Below are 18794 nucleotides of genomic sequence, written 5' to 3'. Positions count from 1 at the left end.
CACACACACACACACACACACACACACATGCACACACACATGCACTCACAAGCCCACACGCACTCACACAAACGCACAAATAAACCTAGATCCACAGACAGAATGACAGCACGTACAATTAAACACAGAGAGCAACAAAGGCTAGCCTCAAGACTGAAGCTGTAAACAAAACAGCAGTACTGAATGCAGGCACACAGGTACAGCTTTGTAGGTAAGCTTTGCTTTCCAGCAAAAAAAAAGAAAAAAAGAAAAAGAAAAAACCTGCCATACATTTCAGGTGTTTTTGTTATGCGTTTAATCAGATTTCAACATAAATCCACACTACATTGTGGCAATTGACTCTGGCATGAAGAGGAGAGATTTTCCTGGTTGCCACCTCAGTCTTCTTTGACAGGTTTTAATTAGACATATGTCCCCTCTCTTGTTCAACACTACAACACCACTCCGACTCACTAGATTTTGCTGGCAACTTTTACTTCCTCTTCACAGTATGAAATTGATGTCAAATACGAGACGTAGACTTGTTAGGCGGATTGAACCCTGTGGGGGCTTTTACATTTAATGAGATCCAATTTGGATTTCATCAAACGTGAGAATCATAAATTGGCATCATTTGGAGATTCGGAGCCGGGCAAAGCAGGCCATTCAACTTCAACTGAGGTCATATTTGTGGTTTCTACTGCAACAACCTTGTTCTCTGCGACTGACTACCAGCAGAGCTAAGTGCTGCTTCAGCGCTACCTCTGTCACCGTAATGGAATGATGTCACAGGGCTGGCACTGCCAAGGGCCTGTCCAAAACGCAGACAGAGAGAGAGACACAGAGAGAGGGAAGAGGGAGAGAGAGAGAGAGAGAGAGAGAGAGAGAGAGAGAGGAGAAGAGAGAGAGAGAGAGAGAGAGAGAGAGAGAGAGAGAGAGAGAGAGAGAGAGAGAGAGAGAGAGAGAGAGAAGAGAGAGAGGAGAGAGAGAGAGAGAGAGAGAGAGAGAGAGAGAGAGAGAGAGAGAGAGAGAGAGAGAGAGCATGAGAACAAGATGAGTGAAAAAGAGAGGGAAACAGAGCACGCGAGAGAGAGAGAGAGAGAGAGAGAGAGAGAGAGAGAGAGAGAGAGAGAGAGAGAGGGACAGAGGATGACAGAGGATGACAGAGGATGACAGAGGATGACAGAGGATGACAGAGAGAGAGAGAGAAAGAGGAGAGAGGGAGAACGGCCACTCCTTAGTCACTTGTCGAACTTCCCTTTCCCAGATCCGTGCGGGAGACAAAACATCCCAACCCAGCGAAGCAGTGCGGAGGCGGGACGAGTCTTGGCTTAAAGTACCCTGACAATCAGGAGGACTGACGACTGACTGAGAACTTCATCCATCCAAATTCACCTACCTCCCCGCAGTCCCTCGTCTCCAGACTGTGATGTTAAGTAGGCTAAATAAAGCCACAATCCCCCACAGGAGTTAGGGTCCTTAGAAACATCCCGTAATTAGAAACAAACATGGGCTTCTTTGGGAGTCAGAGACGATGGGATTTAACTAAGGGCTAATTATCTCCATGCCCAAGAAGAGCTGGGACACTGTCCTAGTCCCCTAGTCCTCTCCCCAGTCCCCCTAGTCCTCTCCCTAGTCCTCTCCCCAGTCCCCCTAGTCCTCTCCCCAGTCCTCTCCCCAGTCCCCCTAGTCCTCTCCCCAGTCCTCTCCCCAGTCCCCCTAGTCCTCTCCCCAGTCCCCCTAGTCCTCTCCCCAGTCCCCCTAGTCCTCTCCCCAGTCCCCCTAGTCCTCTCCCCAGTCCTCTCCCCAGTCCCCCTAGTCCTCTCCCCAGTCCCCCTAGTCCTCTCCCCAGTCCCCCTAGTCCTCTCCCCAGCCCCCTAGTCCACTAGTCCTATCAAGATCATGATACCTCCTCATGCCCCTTGAGCCCATAACACCCCTGACAACTTCTCCACACAAAACACTCACACCTGTACCTGTACCAGGGAATACACTCACACCTGTACCTGTAGCAGGGAATACACTCACACCTGTACCTGTAGCAGGGAATACACTCACACCTGTACCAGGGAATACACTCACACCTGTATCTGTACCAGGGAATACACTCACACCTGTACCTGGGAATACACTCACACCTGTATCTGTACCAGGGAATACACTCACACCTGTACCAGGGAATACATTCACACCTGTACCTGTACCTGTAGCAGGGAATACACTCACACCTGTATCTGTACCAGGGAATACACTCACACCTGTACCAGGGAATACATTCACACCTGTACCTGTACCTGGGAATACACTCACACCTGTATCTGTACCAGGGAATACACTCACACCTGTATCTGTACCAGGGAATACACTCACACCTGTACCAGGGAATACATTCACACCTGTACCCGTACCTGTACCTGGGAATACACTCACACCTGTACCAGGGAATACACTCACACCTGTATCTGTACCAGGGAATACACTCACACCTGTACCTGGGAATACACTCACACCTGTACCAGGGAATACATTCACACCTGTACCTGTACCAGGGAATACACTCACACCTGTACCTGTACCAGGAAATACACTCACACCTGTACCAGGGAATACACTCACACCTGTACCAGGGAATACACTCACACCTGTAACAGGGAATACACTCACACCTGTACCTGTACCAGGGAATACACTCACACCTGTATCTGTACCAGGGAATACACTCACACCTGTACCTGTACCAGGGAATACACTCACACCTGTACCAGGGAATACACTCACACCTGTACCAGGGAATACACTCACACCTGTACCTGTACCAGGGAATACACTCACACCTGTACCTGTACCAGGGAATACACTCACACCTGTACCAGGGAATACACTGATTGTGCTAAGACTTACACAGGGGTTATTTATGGGAAGTTTATTGGAGGGATATTGCACTTTGTATTGCACTTTTTATGTCAAACTATGCAGTGTTTTGAATGCTCTAAACAGAATGTTGTTGTTTTCTATGACAATGACAAATAAATAAATATATTGAACATTGAACACTCACACCTGTACCTGTACCAGGGAATACACTCACACCTGTACCTGTACCAGGGAATACACTCACACCTGTACCAGGAAATACACTCACACCTGTACCATGGAATACACTCACACCTGTACCTGTACCAGGGAATACACTCACACCTGTACCAGGAAATACACTCACACCTGTACCAGGGAATACACTCACACCTGTACCTGTACCAGGGAATACACTCACACCTGTACCAGGAAATACACTCACACCTGTACCAGGGAATACACTCACACCTGTACCAGGAAATACACTCACACCTGTACCAGGGAATACACTCACACCTGTACCAGGGAATACACTCCTACCTGAATTGTCGTTGAGTGAATCCAAAAAAACTACATCAACCAACCTTGTTGCCTCCATCGTGCATGGCCCAGCCACTGCTCTTGAGCCCCAGTGCAGCCTGGGAGTTGGAGGCGTCCAGGCAGGTGACGGGGTGTCCATAGACACAGTGGAGGAGGCGCGGGTCGGCGTGCCGGGAGGACAGCGTGAACGCGCTGTCGTCGGCTGACAGGACAGCCAGGGGCTGCTCTCTCTGCCCTGGCACCAGCACCACACGCTCCACCTAACACACACACACACTTGGAATAAGTCTTCAATGTAGAAGTAGCTGCTGTAGTAGTAGCAGCTGAATGCTAACTGTGGCTAAATGCTAAATCCCCCAAGCTTGTGCTAGTAGTGGAACTCACAGGCTTGGGAAGCCGAGCCTGGACCAGGGTCCTCCAGTAGCCACGCTGGTCAGGCTGGTCCAGACGGACATCTACCCCACTGGCGGAGGCCAGGGTGGGGCTGTCTGGGCTCAGGGCCAGGGCGTGCACCCTCCCCACGCTCTGGTAGTGAAAGACAGGCTCCCCTCCAGTCTCAGCGCTCCACACCTCCACGCAGTCTACACAGGGGAAGGAGTATGGATAAGCACTGCGAACCAGGGAACCATAACTCTGTGTTAAATCAATAATGACAACATTTGAATATGTTTCAATGCCAGATGTAAAACAGGAACAACTTCTCTCAGAGAGTATCAATCCAGTCATATGGAAGAACACTATATTTATGTGTTCTAACAGTTTGAACCGGTCAGACTGACCGTCCAGGTAGGCGGCGGCGGCCAGGGTCCGGTTGACCTGGACGAGGGTGACCTGAGGCCTGGGAGCGGTGCTGCAGGCCAGGGAGCGAGGCCTCAGGTAGGAGGCTCCGCAGTCCCAGTGCAGCGTGTCCCACAGCCGGACGTCCCCCGAGGTGTACCTGAGGGACGCACACACACACACACACACACACGCATGAGTGTATTTACCTAACCCACCAACCTCTCTCTCTCTCCCCGGTGAGCGGGCTTGGGTTATAGCTCTGTGTGATGCCAATGGGACTTCCACAGACAGAATCACAACTCACACCCCCCCCCCCCCCCCCACCACCACCACCTCCAGCCCCTTTTCCCCCCTACACACTCTGAGCAGGCATCTGCTCCCCAGTCTGAGGTAGAGGGTGAGAGAAGGGGGGAGAGAGTGAGAGAGAGAGACACCAGCAGCCAGGGCGACGTCGGAGGCGGCGACACCCCAGCTGACATCAAGGCTGTCGTGATAACAGGAAGTCAACGAGAGGAAGCTCTTGCCTAACGCACCGTGTCCGTGCCAACAAACGACAGGCTACGTGTCAGCTGACATCACGACTTCAGACTTCATTCAAATGTGGGAGTCAGGTGGCTGAGCGGTGAAGGTATCGGGCTACTAATTCAAAGGTTGCCAGTTCAATTCCCGGTCATGCCAACTGACGTTGTGTCCTTGGGCAAGGCACTTCACCCTGCTTGCCTTGGGGGAATGTCCCTGTATTTACTGTAAGTCGCTCTGGATAAGAGCGTCTGCTAAATGACTAAATGTAAATGTAAATGTATCTCAGTGACGAGATAAACAAGGCTGAACAAGCCGAGGGGCTTTGCTGTGACCAGACAAAGGTCAAGCAGAGGCCGGAACACTGACAGAGGTCATTTAGGAGTGGAGCGAGTCAACGAGCATGGCCCGAGCAACATCGCCATGTCACTTCAGTCACCCTGCAGCTCAACTCCAGTTCAGGCAAATCTTACCCAGCCACCACAAAGTTGTCACAGGAACTGACATCACACAGTATTTTCCCCAGCTCAAACTGCAGCTGGCTGATGGATCCCACCCGGTTCTGCGGACAGGAATAAGAAACGTAGTTTTGTCACTGAAACCACAGATATCCCCATTTTTTTTAATTAACATACAACAACAAACATTTTCCCCTGACTGACACTAAAAAGCCCGTTGTTATCCTAGCATGCCTTAGCTAGCTTCCTTGGACTCACCTTCCAGTTAGAGCAGACCGTGTGGTCAGAGAGTTTGCAGTCTCGGAGGGTGCTCTTCCAGGAGGGGGAGTCGGACACGCTGGCCTCTCTGTGATAGCCCTCCTTCTGGCACAGCTTGTACCACAGCACACTGTCCTCTGCTAGACACCCCCACGCCTTGCTCACCTGCCCCGGGCATTGAAGTAAACGAAACGTTGGTGAGAACGTTCAGGTGAGAGAACAGAAACCGCTCTGGAACGGAGCGTTTTCAGTCTTTACCTGGGCGCATCGTCCAAGCTCAGTCCGGTTCAGGTAGCGGAATATCTTCAGCGCTAACTCGTACGGTAGCTCCACGTCAAAGAATGGAATGTCATTTACTTCATTCTGTAGAAAACAAAGTGTGTGTGTATTATGTATAATACCCAGATTAAATCCAAGGCACTATTTTATGAAACACTGTTACCTGATAATAGTTAGATGTGTGCGCAGTGATATGTGACTTGTGTGTAGAACTTAACGGTGAAGAGTAAAGCCACGTTAACTGGGGCGTCAGGTGGCTGAGCGGTGAGGGAAGCGGGCTAGTAATCTGAAGGTTGCCAGTTCGATTCCCGGCCGTGCCAAATGACGTTTTGTCCTTGGGCAAGGCACTTCACCCTACTTGCCTCGGGGAGAATGTCCCTGTACTTACTGTAAGTCACTCTGGATAAGAGCGTCTGCTAAATGACTAAATGTAAATGTTCCTGTATGGTTAACCATGAATTAATGCATCTTATTGCTTTTGTTATGGTAAATATACAACAGTATGTGTGGGGTGGGGGGTAGGTGGGTGGTGGTAAGAGGCGCTATACAGATAAAACAAGACTGCTCCTATAAGCGCAGTTCATAGTTAGACAACAACCTCGTTAATGTCATCCATCATAATCATCCTACCAGGTCTTGAATGAACTGGTCCACTAGTTTCTCGCTCTTCTTGACTTTGCTCTGTGGTTGTGTTGGCATAGAGTTTTTCTCACGCTGGGATTGCCTCTTCCTTCGCATCCTCTCCTCATGAATCCTGTCCATCAAAGGACTCGTCCGTCCATGCAGCAAGCCCTCAGCTATCGACACATACTGGGGCTGGTCCTTGGAAGTTTTGCCAGCGGAGGATGACAGCCCACCGTCGTTCCCCGGTAATGATGGCGACCTCGGGCTACTTTCCTTGATGCTGCTCCGTTGTGGAGATTCAGTGTAAGCATCATGCCTACCTGTTTCTGGTTGACTTCTGCTTTGAGAGAAATCTTCAAAATAACTATTTTTACAGTCCTTCCGACTTGGCTGAAGCTTATCTCTAGGCGCAGGGGAGTCCGAATGGTTGCTTTTACTCGTCAGTTCTTGCTTCCAACTCTCTCTAAAAGCTAACAATTCATCTTCCGCCATGATTTAGATGCAAACATAACAATACCAGCATTGATTTGAACGCAGCTTCTTGTAAACAGTAAATCCTTAGGTTGGGGATATTGCAAACATTGGAGAGTTTCTAAGTTACGCTGCTTGAAAACAACACTTAAAGAGACACATTAACCGAAGCAGTCCTAAAGCAAAAATAGTCCGACTTGGCTCCGTTTATAAATAACTTCGTTCCGCCTATTTAAATTCCGCAGTCTTTATTATAAGGGCAGCGTTTCCACATTTTGATTCATAGGCCTATGAATATTGTGCTTAAACAAATATAATAAGCGAGACACAAAAAACTTGAAAAGTCTTCAAATGTAAGGGCTGCTATGGTGGTGTTGCTGGTTGCACATTTCCGAAAAACTTTTCCCTCGAAAGCTATCCCATGTCTGATATTTCAATGATAGTGCTACAATGATTTAGGAAGTAGGGACATGAATTAAAATAATTTATTATATCTCAAAAAATGTCAAATTCAGTTGCATCACATTAATTCGGCATAACTACCTTTAAACATGGGTTAAACATTTAGAAATCTCCATGTTTGACCCAAATAGAAAGAATATCTATTGTTGTAAAGTTATTATGTCTTAAAAAGACATTATAACTATAATACATAGCGGCCCGAAAACATCACCATACCTCAAACGTGTTGACTTTCAGAACTACTGTGGTCTAAATTGTGAAACTCCCTTCGGAGGCCAGCAACGAGAGGAGCGTTTCAAGAGTTAATGATTATTTCTCTCTTTTGGGAAAAGATGATGTAAACCACCACACCATGTGACACTTTAATGAATAATACAGTACATAGCGAGAGAGGGAGAGAGAGAGAGAAAGAGAGAGAGAGAGAGAGAGAGAGAGAGAGAGAGAGAGAGAGAGAGAGAGAGAGAGAGAGAGAGAGAGAGAGAGAGAGAGAGAGAGAGAGAGAAAGAAAGAAGAGGGAAAAAGAGAGAGAGAGCCACAACAAGAGTTCAGATTTGATCCGGACAGCAAGGAGATCATATTCCAGGAGACTGAAGAGAGAGTGGACAGGGACATTAAACAACTCCCGTGGTTTGGTAAACATGTGCTGGCTGCCGATAGATCAGTCGTTATCTTTGACCGGCGACTCAGTCTGTGCCCAAGTACCATCACCGTGCTCCGTGACACAGGCAGCCGCTTTCCGACTGAGGCGGATCGGAGACCAGTTGGAGAAAAGCTGGACCATTGGGAACCGTAGATCGAAAGAGACCATGGAGTTACATGGACCGTTACACTTGAACAGCTTCGTGCACACAGCAATACACATCACTGTCCTCATCCTCTGCATGACAAAGCGACACCTGTAGGCGCAAGTTCTCACGACGGTGAAACCAGCAACAGGTACGCATTACAGGTGTTCAGGATATAGGCTAAAGACTGTCTGCACACTGGAGTAATACAGTATATTGCATTGCAATGGTCTGGTCTGGAAGAGATTTGGTGTTGGCTTGTTGGTAGATTATGTTTTATAGTGAAAGCAAAATGCTTCAATAAAAACGGATTTATTCATGTACATTGAAACTCTTAAAAACATTGATCCAACACAGATGGCGCCTTCAGCATTCCATCCCGGAGACGTGGGGGTGTCCGAATATTTGGATCAGGACAAAGAGCTGCTGTCCAGCGGGCTATGGTGCACTCACCTGGAGACAGAACTGCTTCAGGCATCGGGAGAAATCCGTTTGGGAGCAAGAAATAATCTTTGAACTATTCCTTTGTCAAGCAAACGACGATAGTGCTTTGACAGAGGTGAGACTGGCCCAATATTTAATTCACTTACTGTCATTGGATGATGACGGCATGGTTTGGGTGTGAAACAATGTTGACAAATTGTACTCAAATCAGTCGAGCCACTCACGCATTAAGGCTAGCTCCTTCTCTAGGTGATGTCATTGTCCCCAGACGTCCGCGAGGGGAAAATCTTACGAGTAAAGCCTTGGCACGCAACTCTAAAGGCCACTTGACTGAAAAATTCTATATTGATTTAATATAAATAACTGTATTTTGCGCATTTCTTGCAGATGCCTTTCTGTACTTCTGTGCTCATAGAAGAAATCTACGCGTTGCATAAGATACTCTGATCAGTCTGAGAATGTGAATGCGTGTAAAACTCGTCTGATTATTAGGCTGCATTATCCTTTTCCTCAGATAGGGCCTACATGGTGATTGTCAAACAAATATTGGCAATGGGGGCAGAAATCATTAACTTTGTAACATTTGGGACATTTTGTAAGAAGCTTGAGATTGTAATTTGATGGCAGTGTTATGGCAGATATTAATGAGAAGTGAGAGTTGTACATAAAATGGCATGCTGTCCATGTTTTCTGTATAAGCTGGTATCATACTGTTGCACAACTTGCAGTTGTGTATGTATTTTATATACCCATTTGTTATTTATAACTTTTGAAAAAAACATTGTGCATATATAGTGCACTCTAGATAATAAAATGTTCCCAAAATGTTTCTGCAATTGTGCTTGTTACACAAATGAAAACATACATGACAACATGGCAAAATGCAATGGTTTAATTAAAGTAAAAGTAACAATTCTTTAGACACTCCAATCACGTCAGCTAACTCCTAATAAGTTGTGCTCTTAACAGCCAGTCACGTCCGTATTCCCAGCAATTACCCATTATTTGGATATGCTTCCATCCTAAAGGTGAACAAGAATGATATATCTACACTGAGGTGACCCTACTTAGTATGAAACATGATTATTACACATTTAGGATAAAATGTTGCTGAAATGTAACACCTAGAATAGGCTGTACAGACTTGCGAGGTGCTTGCGTTTGTATGTGTGCGTATGCGGGAGTGTGTGTGTGTGTGTGTCGCTAGTAGATCTGAAAGTGTGCGGAGGTGGTGCCGTCCTTCCAGCAGCGCAGGGTCTCCGTCACCGAGGAACGACAGAGGGGACAAGCTCTCTCCCTATCGAACCACAGGCACAAACACTCCTCGCAGAACACGTGCTGAGGAAACACACACACACACACAAACAGGTTAACCAATTCTTGTGCCAACTCACTTTCGAATACAGCAGATCATTCGTCAAACATTCCTCAGCCAGCTCACCTGACAGTGGAGAACCAGTGGCTCCCGGAAGTCAGCCTGACAGATGGCACACACGTCTCCAGCCTCACTGCACTGCTGACTGCTAGCCCTCAGACCATAGCTCTGACCGGGAGAAAGAGACGCCGCAGAGAGACACAGGGAGACAGAGAGACCGAGAGAGAGGCAGAGAGACAGAGAGGGAGACAGAGAGGGAGGCAGAGAGACACAGGGAGACAGAGAGGGAGGCAGAGAGACACAGGGAGACACAGGGAGAGACAGAGAGACACAAGGAGACAGAGAGGGAGACAGAGAGAGACACAGGGAGACAGAGAGAGAGACAGAGAGGGAGACAAAGAGACAGGCAGAGAGACACAGGGAGACCGAGAGAGACAGGAAGAGACACCGAGAAAGCGAGAGAGGAAAGAGACAAAGTGACAGAGACTCAAAGAGGACGAGAGAAGCAGAGCGAACGAGAGGGAGACAACAGGGTAACGATTACACGCTGCGAGTGAGCGGCGTACTTCCCCCCCAGAGTGCCGTGGGGGCGACGGAGCCAGAGTAGAGACACCCTACCTGGGAGCTGCACAGCACGGCCAGGGCCTTGCAGAGGGACGACACACGCCCGCAGAGATCAAAGGACTACGAGACAACAGCAGAACACACGTACACACTTTTCATTACCGCAGTGACTTACGTCAGCAGTACCGACTTTTTAAACATTTTGTCATGTGGTTTTGGCTGTTGGCGTCATAACCCCATCCACCACATCCTTTTGACTGGGTGACTCTGAGGAAGGCTCTACTCTGACACACTGACCAACCGCCACCCTCCTCTCAAAATGAGTAGTGAGTCTGATCAGGATGTCTTGCTCACCCACCTGTTTTACGGTTCTTTTCCACAAATTAGTGAACTCTTCCACATACGCACGCACACGCAAGCAAACACACACACACACACACTTACACAAACTGTAAACATGCGCTTGGAACCCCAATGTCAACAGAAACGGTTTCAAAGATGGTAGAAAACTAACCAGGGTTGAGACATCAGCAAAACTCCACATCACAGAGCCTGTAGGTGCACATCTGTTTGTAACAGACCGTACCAGCGTCATCCAATTAGAACTGTGCAATTCTGATCCTTGATTATCGGCACTATTTCCACATGCACTAGCCATACCGCACTTTGTCTAAAAGGGTGATGGATACACGTTTATGTAATTCCCGGGATTCTAAGCGGGGCTCCTTACTTTACACAGGCTGTATATGATGATGAGCATGGCCTCCAGGAAGTAGCTGTTGGTTGGCTCCTCCCCCAGGAAGTAGCGACACCACAGCTGGATGGGAACCAGGGCCCGGAACAGCTGACTGAGCTCCTCCATCAGCAGGTACACCTTACCCTGGGCATACACACACACACACACACAAACAAACACACGTACACACACAGACCCACCCCAGCACATACATAAGCACACATATACACGCACACACGCACACGGACACAGAAACACACTCACAGTTAGTCAGACTTCATTAACAAACATCAATACAGTAACGACCGTCGAGAAATAACAAAACAAAGAGTGAACAGAATGTTGATTCTCTACTCTATCTCTTCATCTCCAGGCCGTCCTAACAAACGACTCTTGCTATGCACCAGCCCAGTCTGGACACAGTCTCTGGAAGGTTCTCTAGCTTCACCAGCAGTGAGACAAGAGACAGCTCAACTGGACTTCCAGCCTTCCACCCGGCGTGCCTCCCGACCCAACATGGCCGCCGTCCAGGCCTCAGCCTCCGCCCAGGCACGCTGTCGGGGAAACGCTTTGCCCACCTGCTCCCCACACAACTCAGCCCTGGCATGGCGCGGGCACACACAGAGCAGTCTCCACAAGCCAGGCTTCCTCCCCCGTCCCCTGAGGCAGGGAGGCAGGAAGGAAGGGAGGCAGGCTCCACTGAGAACCTGGAGCTCCCTGCGCCGCTAACGACGATCCAAGAGCCAGAGGTTAGCGAAACAAGACGGCCCAGAGCGAGAGTTGGGATTCCCTGTGGCCCCCGCCAGCCCCCAGCATCCACGCTGTCTTCCTGGGTACAAGCTGACAGTGATGGATGAGCTTCAGCGCAGACCAGAGGAGGGGGAGGGTAGGGGGTCTCCACTAACAGGCTATTCATCTTCCCCCACCCAACCGCCCCCGCATCGCGCAAAACACCCCACTCCATACACGCGTGTGGAACCAACAAGCTGGATACAAGCCAACCGCTTCCTGTGCACCACTTCCTGCTTGGCGGGCTTTCATTAGCGCCGTCGACCTCGTGGCTCCTGACTTGCTGCCAGCCGGCGGTGAGGCCAGGCTGTCACCAGGCCCGGCACGGATCGCTCTGTGGCAGGAGCGCGTTCTCATTTTTGCTCCACTTCCAGGTGGAGCTGTAGGCTATTAAAACGACATTTCCCTGGAGCCATAGACTATTAAGACTACATTTCCCTGGAGTGGAACATCACTAGTGGGGGCCAAAATGAGCAAAGGAAGGATTCGTGATGTTAAAAGAAAAAGCTAAGTTGAGCTAACGCGGCGCAGGCTAATGTACCTGGTGGCCAGCCTGAGAACTGCAGCATGCCGTGCCATGCTACACTATTACTTGCGCCTGACCAGACTTGCAGTTTATGGCTCATGTGAGATCATTAGACAGTCCTCCGCTGGATGCAGTAATGAGACGGAATGGCTGACTGTGCAGCCATGACATCATCGGGGGTGAAAGAGGGGCCACCAGGGTTCAATTCAGGTTGGGGGGGGGGGGTGGGTGGGGGGGTGGAGGGGGGACTAGCAGGGTTAAGTCCAGGTTGGGGGTAGAGGGGGGACTAGCAGGGTTCAGTCCAGGGAGGGGGGGGTGGACTACCAGGGTCTACTACCAGCACACCTAAAGTGTGGGCACTGGACATGCCACAGAGGTCAAGTACAAGGTGGAGGTGAAGGGATGGTTAGTGGAGTCAGGGATGGCCAGAGCATCAGCAGCAACCGGATTGTGTGATGTGCATGCGTATGTGTGGGGTGGTGAGCAGTAATGGGCTAGCCCCAGGGAGGGATGACCTCACCCCCTGCACCCCCCAGGGAGAAATGAGCTCAGAGGCAGGCTCTTCTCTGATTGGTCTGTTTATCAGCGGAAAATCTAATCCAAATCGCACTCTGTGACCCCCCCCAGGACGAGAGCTAAACCTTTACGCAGATTCAACACCTAAACATTGGGTCACACACACACACACACAAACACCTTAGGCCACACAAAACCTGTCTACAAACAACAACACACATACACAAACTGTGACCCTCAAGCAGATAAAACCCTATGAATATAAAACAGCCAACCCGGTTTGCTACTACCCTAGGATCCCCCCCCTCCAGAATTTCAGAAAAACTCTGAACATGGAACACTGTGAGATTCTTCCATCAGGCTGCACACGTGCACAGATGAATGATCCTCCTCATCATCATCATCATCATCATCATAACCTTTTCTGCATGCAAATCTGCGGAAGAGGTAGGAGAGAGAGTGAAGAGATATAAGAGAGAAAGAGATTGGAAAGGTAGAGACAGAAAGAAAGCGAGAGAGACAGAAAGGAAATAGGAAGTGAGAATGAGAGTGAGAGTGAGAGAGAGAGATATGCTCTAACCCTTGATTTGAAAGCCAGGAAGATTTTGGGCAGAAACAGGATGAAGCATTTCAGGCCAATGGTGAAGAACTTCAGGATAAAATCAGTGATGCCCACGGCCCAGATTAGACTGAAGAAGTCAAAGTTGTTGATGTTGGGCTTTGCAAACATGAGGCTAGGGGCAAAGAAAGAAAGAACACCATCTTAGTTATGGGATAACCAGCAAAACCACAGTTTTGAAAAGGCAGCAAGTAATTGAGGAATGGTATGTTCAGTCAGTTCACATACTTAGACAAACAAGCATACTGTGTAAGTCACTACAGATGAAAACATCTTCTAAATGACCAAAATGTAAATGTAAACAGATGAACAGAAAAACAAAGAATAACAATAAGGCTAAACTTCAACATAACAGGAAAGGTCAAATGATAAATGGATACTGCATACTCACAGAATAAGAGGGCACATTGCAACAGACACCTAAGGAATGTGGAAATAATAAAGGCTACATGAACTCAAAGACAAAACTGAAAAGAAAATATGCGACATAAAATGTGGAAGGATAGACAGATGCAAAACAAACCAGAGGGGCACAGACCACATTGCTGCCCTGAGGACCTGACAATGGGTCCAAATCAAACTACAAATCCATGATTCTCTACCTGTTGTACAGCTCCTCGGTGCTGAAGGTGTAGTACACATAAACAATGTTCCCAGCCAGGAAGATCTGGATCCAGACCGTCATCAACACTGACCTCTCCTCCTGAACACAAAACACCCCCCCGTTTTACACAGCGTGACAGCTTGGAATCTCCACACAGAAACACTGGAAGCTTGGTTTCATTTACCCGGAGAGACACCTGGTGTTTGAAGCTTGAGTTAGCGAAGGCGAACGTGCTGGCCATGCCAACACACACAGCGATCCCTGCCGAAGATAAGAGAGTTTTCACACACCGGGCCGCAGTTATCAAACATTGCGCCGGCTAACAAAGGAATCGTATAGACGTGCCCTGTTACCCAGCTTGTGTTGGAAGCAGACTTTAGCAAGGAGGATGAGGAGGAAAGGGAAGCCCCTCTGGAGCCAGGTGACCACCGCCTTCAGCTCCGACAGCGCCGGAGCTGGGGTGGAGGGGTCGTCGGAGGCCTCCTCCCTGCCCCCATGCCTCTCCCCGGGCCCCGCCGAGGTGGAGTGGAGCAGGGAGGAGCGATGCTGGAAGGGGTGGTGGTGGTGGTTGTGGTGGGGCGGGGGCCGCGGCAGGTAGGGAGCCACCTCGGAGCGGCCGCCCTCCTCCCTGGACGAGGCAGTCATCTGGATGAAGACCTCCGGGGAGGAGGCCAGGACCAGGCCGGCCGCCTGGAGGGAAGCGGAGGGGACGGAGGGGACCCCCACCAGGGTGAACAGCTGCTGAGAGGAGGGGGAAGGGTCGGGCTTCAGGCAGTCAAACACACCACCCTCGTCCAGGCTGCTCTCAGATCCCAGGGTCTGGCTACGACTTCTGCAGGGTCAGGTTTTGGGAGGAGCGGACATTTACAGTAGGCCTATGCAGTCTCCACGGAGTGTTTGGCTTCATTACACATGATTAAGTACGTGGTGCACCAGCACACAGGCAGCATGCGTGTTCCCACCTTTCAGGGGGCATTCCCTCCGTGTTGCTGCTGTGTCTCCTCTGCATGGCATCCAGCTCATTCCGGAATCATCCTGTCATATCGGTAAAGGGAAAACACGGTAGACGTTTTGAATTAACACGCACCTTTGCTAGGCACTTCGCATAATAACGGACAGGCCAGGGGAGGGGTAGTGCAGAATCAGCCATTACAGCATAATAAGAAAACATAAATAAAGATCACATTATATGTTTTTGATACAAACGTATTTAAATGTATAATTTTAATTATTTGATTCACCTGAATCATATATTTATCGTCGTTTCCTTCTTCTGTTTATGGAGGCATTTATAGCAGTATACGGGCTGACTCGATGAGGATGCTTTTCCGGTATGACGACACCGAGACGTGCTTATTGACCAATCAGCGTCTACATTTCTACTGCACCATATCCGTGTTTGGACATCTGTTTCGACTGTGGACGGAACGATAAATATCAGAAAATTTCATTGGGGTTCATTTAACAAGAAATTCAGCTTGCTGCAATGCCTGTGGGACATATAATTGTGTGGTAACGTGCTCTTAGACCTATAGTAGCTCTAATTTGTTAGCCAGTGAGTGACCATTAGCTAGTGTTAGCTAGCAATCACAGGCTAGTAGTGTAACAAAGCAGTCCTTGTTATCAGAAAAATGGGTTAGCCTCTCTAGCTAAGGATTTGCGGTGCGATGCATTAAGCCTATTTTTCCAAATAAATACATCTGCATAGCTGTCCCTAACAACATACGTTGTCACAAAAATCTTAGCCAACTAGTGATCATTAGCCTCATTACTAGTACAGTGGTTGTGGTTGTGGAAGTGGGTGGTCTCAAGACTAACCCTACACCGCCATGCCATGGTGCTACGTCGGCTGCTAAGAAAACGCTGGGTTTTAGGGGTCGTTTTTGGACTTTCCCTCATCTACTTCCTAACTAGCACCTTGAAGCAGGTGATTATCAACACTGTTGACCCTTTGTGTTTGACCATGCCACGGTGTGAGGATGCAGTGAGTAGAGATGCTGTCTCGTATCACCGTGCAGGAGGAGAGGACCATACGGGACCGCACTCTCCTGGAGGCGAGGGACCCGGACCACCGCATCCCATGGAAGGTCCGCTTTAACCTGGGTAACAGCAGCCGGCAGATCACCCAGTGCAGGAACTCCATCCAGGGCAAAAATCTGCTCACAGATGAATTAGGTGAGTGAATACGTTATATTAGTTTACCTGGCCATTATATACAGTAGCCCTAGGTCCTGACCTACATATATGCAAGGTCATATATGTAGGTCAATATATGCATTTCAACATATGATTTTTTTTTTTTTTTAAAGCAACCTGTTAGCCTAAATAAAGATCCAACCCCATGAACATCTTCCAGGTTATGTGTGCGAGAGGAAGGACCTGCTGGTGAACGGTTGCTGCAACGTGTTTGCTCCCAACTCCAGACAGTACCTGTGTAAAAGCTGCCTGGCAAACGGCTGCTGCAACATCTACGAGTTCTGTGTGTCGTGCTGCCTGCAGCCAGACAAGGTAGTTATGACAACCCTGGCAAAACCTCGCATGAACCTACACACCCGTAGGCCAACAAGTCAGCAACGGTTTAACATCCACATGTGTTGAACGTAGCATGGCAAGACTTTTCCATAAACGGCCGACGGTGTGACGGGTATCCACCTTAGTTTTTGCTCATTTGTAGGTGTCAGTGCTAGGGAACAGATCGTGTTACTTGATATATTGGAGGTTTTGCATACCCCGTTTCAAAAGAGTTGCACGTTGAGTCATTCGTGAATTTTGACCTTTTACATTACATTTAGTCATTTAGCAGACGCTCTTATCCAGAGCGACTTACAGTAAGTACAGGGACATTCCCCCCGAAGCAAGTAGGGTGAAGTGCCTTGCCCAAGGACACAACGTCATTTGGCACGGCTGGGAATCGAACTGGTAACCTTCAGATTACTAGCCCGACTCCCTCACCGCTCAGCCATCTGACTCCCTACCTTTTCTTGTGAATTGTACCCAATTCTCAGTGAAGTCATCGAGGAACGACAGATAGCATCTCTTCTCTCTCTTCTAATCTCCCGCCTCTCTTTCCCTTCCACTCTAATCTCATCCCCTCGCCACCGTCTCTGCTCTCCACCCTTACCGGCGCTCTCATCCGCTCTCTCTTCTACGCCGTCCTCGTGTCTTCTAACCTCCCTCCTTATCTCCCATCTCCGCTCTTCAGCAACCTCTGTTGGAGCGCTTCCTGAACAGGGCTTCCGACGGCTTCCAGAACCTCTTCACCGCGGTGGAGGACCACTTCGAGCTCTGCCTGGCCAAGTGCCGCACGTCCTCTCAGGTACAGCGCACCGCGGCCCCCCGGACCCACACGGGCCCGTTCACATCTCAGGGGTGTTCGAGCAGGCGCTAATGATTTCGCCTCGAACCCCTCACGAGGCCTTGTTGTTGCAAAGTGTCAAATCCATTTTTTTTTCCACACAGCTTTGACGGTTACTTTGCAAACAAATCACTCCCGAAAACAGTCTCAAATAAAATCTCGGACAAACCCTTTTTTCCCGCTGGCAGTATGATCCCATATGTCACTTGCTCATACACAACATTTTTGAAGTCCTCTTTATAAAACCATCTTATGTTTGTGCCTGATCTCCTTCTTGACCCACCAGAGTGTTCAACATGAAAACACCTACCGCAATCCACAAGCAAAGTACTGCTATGGAGAAAGCCCACCTGAACTCCTTCCTGTGTGAGACGAAGCACTCCTGGACTGAGGAGAGGAAGTGATCGGAGGGGTCACCTGACCGACTGACACTAAAAAGAGGAAGCAGCTGGAACCCTTTCCAAGAAAAGACAAATATGTGTTTGGAATGTTTACACTTCATAAGCGCATGAACGCTCTCAAAACCTCATCGTCGGTGGTCGTCACGTGTCATGTTCCGTAGCTCGTCGTCAAGGATCAACCTCAGACACGCTCCATGTCGTAGTAACGGTGCTACTGGCGCAGACGTCAACCCTGGCCCACAGACAGATGGTGTCAGATATCGTCCTGGTGGTGACGATGTCCACGCAGCAAAGAAGCAGTCATGGTTTTATGTTTGTAGGCGTGCGGGTTGACGACTGTTTAATAAAGTTCCAGACTGTGAATTGAATGAGCTTGTAACAGTTTCTCTCGGATGGCCTGAGGACAATGACAGTTATTTTATTAAAGTTGTTGTAGTCTTGTTTTTCTAATCTTTTTTCTAGACTTGTTTTCTGTTGAATGTTATTATTTTATTGTACCTGACTCCTAATGGATAGTTTACAGTAATATGAGTTTGGTAAAAAAAAATAAAGTAAAAAAGCTCAGATGCTTTTTATGAGATATGCATCTTCCTCACATTAAACAAAAAGACTTCTATCAGAGCTCCCAAGTTTGTGTGTTTTAATATAATATTAATTGGACCTAGCTTGGGTTGAAGTGTCTGCTGGGAATAACATGGAGGCAACATTTATCTTCTGGGCTGTGACGTCGACTCTCCTAGCGCTGACGTGAGTGACAGTTTCATCTGCTTTCCCCTTCTCTGTCCACCTGACAATCTATTACACTGAGGAGAGAAGGGCCCGGAACCCCACCAGAGAGGCCCCCCCGAAGAGCG

The 18794-nt window shown here is 48.7% G+C and overlaps 3 protein-coding genes across 3 annotated transcripts in view; 1 reads left to right on the top strand and 2 right to left on the bottom strand.

The window, feature by feature from the left end:
- fbxw8 (F-box and WD repeat domain containing 8) overlaps nt 1-6891 on the bottom strand; it is a 12345-nt gene extending 5454 nt beyond the window's left edge. Inside the window, exons 1-7 of the mRNA XM_067228288.1 lie at nt 6300-6891; nt 5649-5753; nt 5391-5555; nt 5148-5236; nt 4155-4312; nt 3760-3956; nt 3420-3635 (exon numbers count right to left, since the gene is read on the bottom strand). Of these exons, the coding sequence (XP_067084389.1) occupies nt 3420-3635; nt 3760-3956; nt 4155-4312; nt 5148-5236; nt 5391-5555; nt 5649-5753; nt 6300-6785 (1416 nt within the window). The 5' untranslated portion in view covers nt 6786-6891. The remainder of the gene's footprint in view (nt 1-3419; nt 3636-3759; nt 3957-4154; nt 4313-5147; nt 5237-5390; nt 5556-5648; nt 5754-6299) is intronic.
- A 2459-nt stretch (nt 6892-9350) lies between these two features.
- Nucleotides 9351-15467, bottom strand: rnft2 (ring finger protein, transmembrane 2). The gene is made up of 10 exons (XM_067227906.1): nt 15426-15467; nt 15147-15219; nt 14538-15016; nt 14369-14445; nt 14183-14283; nt 13542-13695; nt 11125-11274; nt 10449-10514; nt 9897-9998; nt 9351-9793 (listed from the first exon to the last, which is right to left on the bottom strand). Exons 2-10 carry the CDS (start codon nt 15191-15193, stop codon nt 9659-9661), a joined length of 1311 nt encoding a protein of 436 aa, XP_067084007.1. The 5' UTR covers nt 15194-15219; nt 15426-15467; the 3' UTR covers nt 9351-9658.
- A 114-nt stretch (nt 15468-15581) lies between these two features.
- On the top strand, nt 15582-18545 carry spring1 (SREBF pathway regulator in golgi 1). Its single transcript, XM_067227908.1, has 5 exons — nt 15582-16111; nt 16203-16359; nt 16541-16692; nt 17387-17500; nt 17826-18545. The coding sequence occupies exons 1-5, from the start codon at nt 16019-16021 to the stop codon at nt 17907-17909; spliced, it is 600 nt and encodes a 199-aa protein (XP_067084009.1). The 5' UTR covers nt 15582-16018; the 3' UTR covers nt 17910-18545.
- The last annotated feature ends 249 nt before the right edge of the window (nt 18546-18794 follow it).

Source organism: Osmerus mordax, chromosome 24, assembly GCF_038355195.1.
Source record: "Osmerus mordax isolate fOsmMor3 chromosome 24, fOsmMor3.pri, whole genome shotgun sequence".
Classification (NCBI taxonomy): Eukaryota; Metazoa; Chordata; class Actinopteri; order Osmeriformes; family Osmeridae; genus Osmerus; species Osmerus mordax.
This window is presented reverse-complemented; position numbering and strand designations above follow the sequence as displayed.

Excerpts from the sequence above, each read along its gene's own strand:
- spring1 (XM_067227908.1), top strand. The coding sequence starts at position 16,019 with ATGGTGCTACGTCGGCTGCTAAGAAAACGCTGGGTTTTAGGGGTCGTT. Across the intron at positions 16,112-16,202 it reads TAACTAGCACCTTGAAGCAG|GAGGAGAGGACCATACGGGA; the intron begins GTGATTATCAAC and ends ATCACCGTGCAG. Across the intron at positions 16,360-16,540 it reads TCTGCTCACAGATGAATTAG|GTTATGTGTGCGAGAGGAAG; the intron begins GTGAGTGAATAC and ends AACATCTTCCAG.
- rnft2 (XM_067227906.1), bottom strand. The coding sequence starts at position 15,193 with ATGCAGAGGAGACACAGCAGCAACACGGAGGGAATGCCCCCTGAAAG. Across the intron at positions 14,284-14,368 it reads AACACCAGGTGTCTCTCCGG|GAGGAGAGGTCAGTGTTGAT; the intron begins GTAAATGAAACC and ends TTTTGTGTTCAG. Across the intron at positions 9,999-10,448 it reads CCGTGCTGTGCAGCTCCCAG|AGCTATGGTCTGAGGGCTAG; the intron begins GTAGGGTGTCTC and ends TCTCCCGGTCAG.